The sequence below is a fragment of the Clinocottus analis genome, unplaced genomic scaffold, assembly GCF_023055335.1.
Source record: "Clinocottus analis isolate CAN_PGR_092001 unplaced genomic scaffold, fCliAna1.0.p SCAF_4, whole genome shotgun sequence".
NCBI lineage: Eukaryota > Metazoa > Chordata > Actinopteri > Perciformes > Cottidae > Clinocottus > Clinocottus analis.
This window is the reverse complement of record NW_027176153.1, coordinates 1,592,469-1,599,968: the sequence shown is the minus strand read 5'-3', so window position 1 is coordinate 1,599,968 and position 7,500 is coordinate 1,592,469. Positions and strand designations below refer to the sequence as shown.

The following is a 7,500-nucleotide window of genomic DNA, read 5'->3' as shown; positions in this document are numbered from 1 at the left end:
TTCTGTTGTTTTAAGGATATTCTGCTATGTTAAGAATATTCTGCTATGTTAAAGATATTCTGCTATGTTAAAGCTATTCTGCTATGTTAAGGATATTCTGCTATGTTAAGGATATTCTGCTATGTTAAAGATACTCTGCTATGTTAAGGATATTCTGCTATGTTAAGGATATTCTGTTGTGTTAAGGATATTCTGCTATGTTAAGGATATTCTGTTGTGTTAAGGATATTCTGCTATGTTAAGGATATTCTGCGATGTTAAGGATATTCTGCTATGTTAAAGATATTCTGCTATGGCAAGGATATTCAGCTACGTTAAGGATATTCTGTTATGTTAAGGATATTTTGCTATGTTAAGGATATTCTGGTCTATATAGGATTTTCTGTTATGTTACGGATATTCTGCTGGATTAAGCTATTTTAAACTGCTAATATGCGAGCAGACAGTTTGAGCAGAAAGAGATAATCTCAGTGCAAACTGGAAAAGTTTGATTGAAATCAATAAGTAATTCTCTCAGATTTTAATAACACGCTCTCGATCAAAGATAAGGGGAAAAAACTCCATTTACCTAAAACTAATTATTATTTTCTTTGTCGATTAATTCATAATGGTTTTGGCCTGGTGTAAAATGCACATTGCAATTTCCCAGAGTTCAATGTGTCGTCTTCATATTGATGACTGATCGATCCTTGCAAACTGTTAGCGTTTAATTTATTGTTGATCAACGAATTGATTAATTATTAAATATGAGAAGGTCCATTTCACCAAATCCTGTTTTCTCACACTCTTAAAGTAACATCATCTGTTTCTTTCAGCGAAGAGTAACAGGAAGTTGTTTCCTGATGCAGCGTGAACTCGCTGCACGAGAGAGATGCAGTTTGACTTCTCAATAAACTGTAAAAATATGATTTTTCTTTGCAAAAGCCGCCACGTTGAGGACGCTGTGCGGAGGGACTCGCGCCTCGCTGCAGAGCGTTAAAGAGGAGGAAGAAGAAGCAACAGGCAGCTCCAGCTGAGAGAAACCTCTCCCAGCTTCCTGTCAGGAGGAAATGACCGTTATCAACCCAGCGTGTCTCCTGCCACCAGCGCCGCCCCGCCCGAACAAAGACACAGTGTTTATGAGCAGAGCCGCACGCCGCCGGTCCAAACGGACCAACAGCGATGCAGCAGCTGGAAGTGTCTCTCCTGCAGGACGTGCACGCACCGCTTACATGAACCTGGTCACGCACGCAATTAAAAGGCCTTTTAACTGCGGATGCGTCCTGACCGGGTTGTGAAACCTGGATGCACAAACACGCTGCCACACGGGTCCAATCAGATGCATCCAGACGTTCACTGAGTCGCATTACTGCCGTCGCTCTGGGCTGGAAGCCTGCAGGCCGAGCACCAGCAGGCCGAGCACCAGCAGGCTACACGTGATGAACACGTGGATATAACACGTTGACAGGATTTTTACGACACTTTGAGTTGTTTTTTGTGACTTTTCCAGGTCTGGAAATAACCGTTTTAAAGCTCCCCGACTATGAGAACCCTGTTAAAAAAATAAACCAATAAAATAATGACACATTTTAGGATTATATCAGTAAAATCAGGTGATTAATCTTCCGAATGATTAAATTATTCTCACCGATTTGGTTCAGTTTGGGCTTTGCTAGATGAATAAAATAAATAAGCATAAGTCAATGAAGCTCATGAGCGCAGGGAGAGGCGTGTCCACCTGAACTAGAAGTGCATCAACTCCCCATCATCATACTTCACATAACTTCATGTTTTATCTCAGGTTCAGGTGCTTCAGGACTCACTTCAGACAGGTGAGCAGCCGACAACGCACACAACTTCATCTCTGTTGCCTAGCGACGTGCCGGCGTGCGCGCGCGACGACGCACTGTGTGAGAAAGCAGACTCTGCTTTACTGTAATGCGTGTGTGTGTGTGTGTGTGTGTGTGTGTGTGTGTGTGTGTGTGTCCACCCTTTCTTCCTGCTGATCTCTGCAGTGTGGTGCTCGCTGCTCTGCACGGCTCCTTCTCTTGTCAATCACTTCTGTTTTATTGTCTGAGTTTTGTCTTTCCTTGTGACAACAAAGCAAAGTCCTGTGTGGTGGACTCGTGTGCGGCCGCACTGAGCAGCGCAGCTCTCTGTTCATCACGATGATCAGTTGTGTGTGTGTGCGGCTGCAGAGATCTTTTGTGTTACATGCAGATGTCCTTCAATGCAAAGTTCCTCCACCAGATTGTGAAACAAGCTGCAGACAGAAATGATTTTCTACATCGTGGAGGAACGCCTGACCGACCTCTCTCTCTCTCCGTCTGTGTGTGTGTCTGTGTGTGTGTGTTGTACGCTTGTCAGTGCTTTGTTGACGTAGCCGGGCCCTTTCTGTGCATGTTGTAGTGCATGTGAGCGTGCCCGGCCGGCTGGCTCGCGGCCGCCAGTCGGCACTGCACTCATATGGCGGTTAGCAACGTTAGCACCGTTAGCACCGTTAATGCCGTTAGCGCCATTCGCGCTCTTAGCACCGTTAGCGCTGTTAACATCATCAGCGCCGTTAGCGCCGTTAGCACCGTTAGCACCGATAGCTGCGAGTCAGCGGTTCAGCCTTCGCCATGTTGAGAGCCGTGTGGAGTCAATGTGTATGCTCTGAATCCCCCCCTTCTTAAGGCAGTAACGATCACTCAGACTACATTTCTGACTTTCTTCACTTGTGTTCAGTATCCTAGCGCTAATAGTTAGCGCTCTGCGTGTCTGTGGTCGCGGCGCCGCCGGCGTACCTGCTCGGGGCTCAGGCCGGGGGGAACCCAGGCGTACTCCTCCAGCGCGCACCCAGAGTCATCGTCAGAGGTGGAGTTCCTCTGGAAGTCGTACATCAGCTTGGTGATGGTCTTCTCCATCTCCAGGGACATGGCTGTCACAACATGCTCCGCTACGCGGAACCGCTTCAGTGGACACGGGTTCTCCTGCTGGGGGGAACAGACGAGAGGGACGACGCAAAGGAGAGAGGGAGAGTGTGAAGAGAGGGGGAAACAAAGTCTTCTCATGCTCCTTATTGGTATTCCAGCCTATATATGTAGGTTTAGATTCAGCGGTAAACACCAGGTGCCTCTGGGCTGCAGCAGAAATACATGAATCATACTTTTCCGTCTCGCATATTCACTGGAAAAAAACAGACATCGAGGGTCCAGATCTGCTTTTAAAATACATTCACGGTACATCAGAGCGTCTCCGTGAGGCTTCACTCCACGTTTCAGTCATCACAGTGTTAATTTAACGCGTTAGCACGCTGACCGTGAGTGTTTGTAGATGACAATCCGTTCAATATCCGACGGACCGGCATTGCCAAGAAAATATTCCTGGTCCAGATCTGTAAGATCAGAACACTTTATATGAAGAGAACAGAAGGAAAGAGGTGGACGCTGTCAGTGCAGACTTCAGCGTCTGCATTCATGGCTTCACTCCAGCGGAAAGAGAAGAGATCAATTCCTCCTCCTCCTCCTCCTCCTCCTCCTCCTCCTCTCGTTCTGTGTGACTGCAGAACAGCTGCACACGTTAACAACACATGAATAATTAACGGGGGAAAGGTGTCGCACTCCACCAGCAAAATATTACAAAATGAAATGTTTCTTCCTCACAGAAAACCCAGAAAGACTCTCTCTCTCTCTCTCTCTCTCTCTCTCTCTCTCTCTCTCTCTCTCTCCTCTCTCTCTCTCTCTCTCTCTCTCTCTCTCTCTCTCTCTCTCTCTCTCTCTTTCTATGTATCTATCTCATGGGTCGTTGGTATCAAAGCTGATGAACACAGAGATTTCTATGGAAGCTAATTCCCGCCACAAAAACTAAATAAATAAAATAAAAAGTAATAAAGTCGAAATGTAATTTTTTTCTACTTTCAACATTTTATCTCAATTTCTTTCTACTGTATTATCTCATAATTATGACATTGTATCTCATAATTTCTATTTTATTATCTCATAATTATGAGTTTTTTTGTTCTAATTAATACTTTTTTTGTGGCGGAAATGGGCTTCCATAGCTATCTGAGGCAAATCGTGTAAAAGAGGAAGGAAACACTCATAAACTTGATATGAATCAAACAAAAACCCCCACAGAAGTCATTGAGCGTGAGTTCAGTGGTCACAGTCAGAAGGGACCAGCGTGGAGAAGCTGAGGCAGCAGTCAGAGATGTTGCTGCTCTGGGGTCAGACCTCCAGGTCAAAGCCGTTCACCGACGACTCACGGCGCCCTGAAATGACTTCACCAGACGGTCTGCAGTGCTTTCAGACAGAAACATTTCCCGCAGATTATAAATCACAGAGAAAGAGCAGCCGGCGTCCAGCAGAGCCGAGTCCTGCTCGCCTCCCTGAGACGCAGCGGCTGATTGGTCTCTGTGGGCAGAGGTCACAGGTAGGCGACCTGAGCCTGCAGCCTGTAATCCTGTAGTGCCGCCTGTCAGACATCACAGTCCTGGCAATATGAAGGAACTGAAGCAAATATGAAGCTTAGTCACATTATGGAATATCTAGATACTGAATTTAGCATAAATATCATTATTATATATACTATTATGTCATTTTACTTCCACCCCCCCATGTGGGCGACAGTGAAGCTAGCATCTATGTTAGCATCGTAGCTTTTATGGTGTTGACATTCACAATATATTTGGTAAATATGAGGATATGGATATTAGAGGTGTGGGTTGTGTGGTTGTATGAGGTTAAAGGAAGGCCTGCACACGCTGCACTTTTCTTTCTAGGAGCTATAATTGACAGCAAAGCTCTTTAAAACCGTCCCTAACTCGTTAAATAAACATTTTCTTTTAGGATCCTTTCCCTTTGTCGTGGTCAGTGGCTACTTGTGGCTCAGTGGTAGAGCGGCTCGGCCCAAAATGATCCCCGTGGCTGTGCCTAAGGTGTGAGCGTTAGTTGTTCATGATGGGCGGGTCCTCGCATGGTAGCTCCTCCCATCAGCGTATGAATGGCTTATTGATAAAAACCTTCCTACAAGCACACGTCTATTTACCATTTACCATAGTTTACATGAAAGCTAAGCTATCACCATGTTTAATGCACATCCAGCAGCCTACAGTCAGAAGAGAGAGCGCTTTAGCCTAGCTTAGCATTAAGACTGAAAGCGGAGGAAACACAGATAGACTTGTTACGAAAATAGTTTGTTATAAAAGTTTCTGTTCAGATATGAGAAACTGGAAAGTTCCTCATGACACGACTTTCAAGAAGTTTCTTCTTCAGTGGAACATCTGTTCTCTAAGGAATGACTCCCATCTGTGAGCGCCGCTCGCGAGGCAACAATGTATCGTTTTCTATGTTGTTACCAACACAAGAGGCTGTACGACAGCTTTGATGGAGTTAGGCGAGTTGTTTCACAGTGATTGTGCTAAGCTAGGCTAACAGTGTCACACAGCTGCTCCGGACCAAAAGAGATGATCTCATTGGCTTCCCACAGGTAAGAGTGTACGTCCCAAAACGTCACAATATTCCTTCAAATACAAACAAGTTGTGTAAATAAAAGTTTATGCCCAAAACCTTTCTTTCTAATGGCCATCAGGGGGCGACTCCTGTGGTGGCAAGAAGTCAGGTTGTATAGAAGTCTAATAATAAATGACTCTACTTCTCACTTGATTCATTAGCTCATTAAATATTGAGAGCATGAGTTTATGAGTCTGTTTGTTTCAAGTCTTCGTCAATACAGCATGACGTTCAGTTAGTACATTATGCTCACAGACGACAAGTGTGGCCTAGAAGTGCCGGTTGCACTTAGTTTCATCCTGTTGTGTCACTTCTGGTTGAAATCAAAAACAAAAAACAAGATGGTGATGGTTGAAAACCAAGATGTCTACAGCCAAAAGCCAAGATGGCGATGGCAAATTAAACAAGATGGTGACGGCTGAAAACCAAGATGTTGACAGCCGAAAGCCAAAGTGGAAAAGACCCTTAGACCAAGATGCCGAAAACCTAGATGGCTACGGCTAAAAAAAGCAAAATGGCGACAGCCGAAAAACAAGATAGCGACGGCAATAAAAAACAAGATGGCAAAGACCTTATACCAAGATGCCGAAAACCTAGAAGGCAACGGCTAAAAAAACAAAATGGCAACAGCAGAAAACCAGATGGCGACAGCAGAAATCCAAGATGGCAACAACAGAAATCCAAGATGGCGACAACAGAAACCAAGATGGCAACAACAGAAATCGAAGATGGCGACGGCAGAAACCAAGATGGCAACAACAGAAATCCAAGATGGCGACGGCAGAAAACCAAGGTGGCGACAGCAAAAAAGCAAGATGGCGACAGCAGAAATCCAAGATGGCGACATTAGAAATCCAAGATGGCGACAGCAGAAATCCAAGATGGCAACAACAGAAATCCAAGATGACAACAGCAATAAAACCAAAATTGCAAAGACCTTAGACCAAGATGCCGAAAATCTAGACAGCAACGGCTAAAAAAACAAAATGGCGACAGCAAAAAACAAAACAAGTGACGCCCAGAAACCAGTCGCAGACGGCAGAAAACCAAGATGGCGACGGCCAAAATGCTTCAAAACAATCCCCCGAAACCAATGCGGTGATGTCAGAATTTGTCTGCTTGTAGTGTGCGTCCGCCACACAAGTAGAAACATGACGCGTGACGTTTAACCACACGAAGAATGAAGCAGCCGACAGGCGACCGCTCCACGTCTCCATCATTACCAACCAGCGAGAAGAACTTCTGCTTGCTCTCACTTCATCAGACGGCGTCACCGCGTGCACCAGTGCCTCCATTAATGGTCCCTTCACACCCACTTATTGTTATGAAGATGTACTCTGAGTCTCCGCTGTGCGGCGTTCACAAAGACACAGCTTGAGTGTCAAACAGTTTCCATGCGATGAGTCGTCTTTACACCAGAACTTTAGACTGAATGCACATTCAGCCGGTACAGAAGGCTGCTGATGAGTGTGTGACTTTTTGACGTAATACACACACACACACACACACACACACACACACACACACACACACACACACACACACTCGCCAGGCCGAGCGGTTAGTCACAACACACTCCTCTTGTTGTGAACTTCTGCTTCCTGCTGGAGGAGGAAGGCTTTTGGGTAATCCGTGCCTCCAGAGAGAGAAGTGGTAATACATTGAGGGAGAGAATAAAATATTTCAGCGTTCTCCATTTTGTAAATTTATATAATATTCCCAACATGGTTATATATTTATTTGATCAATGGAGAGGACTGGATACACCACTCTGAAGACCATTATTTGATTTAATACCCTCTAATTAAATATATGTATTTGGCAGAATGGGTTAGTGGATTAAAAAAGCTGCTGAAGGTAAACTCAGTGAGTGGTTTGTCGTCAGGTTTGTCGGTCCCAGGATGAAGAAGAAGAAGAAGAAGAAGAAGAAGAAGACGAAGAAGAAGAAGAAGAAGAAGCGGCGGCTTGTTTTCTTTCCAACAGATCAATACATCTTGCAGCAGAAGGGAGGAACTGATCACAGAAATCT

General features: G+C 44.9%; 1 protein-coding gene across 2 annotated transcripts in view; it reads right to left on the bottom strand.

Annotated features, from left to right (window-relative positions):
- Positions 1–7,500, bottom strand: part of LOC137801055 (prickle-like protein 2) — a 44,203-nt gene that overhangs the window by 10,551 nt on the left and 26,152 nt on the right. Inside the window, exon 2 of one of the 2 annotated variants that reach the window (XM_068598457.1) lies at positions 2,766–2,954. In XM_068598457.1, the coding sequence (XP_068454558.1) occupies positions 2,766–2,897 (132 nt within the window). In that variant the 5' untranslated portion in view covers positions 2,898–2,954. The remainder of the gene's footprint in view (positions 1–2,765; positions 2,955–7,500) is intronic. The other variant, XM_068598458.1, reaches the window with a different exon arrangement.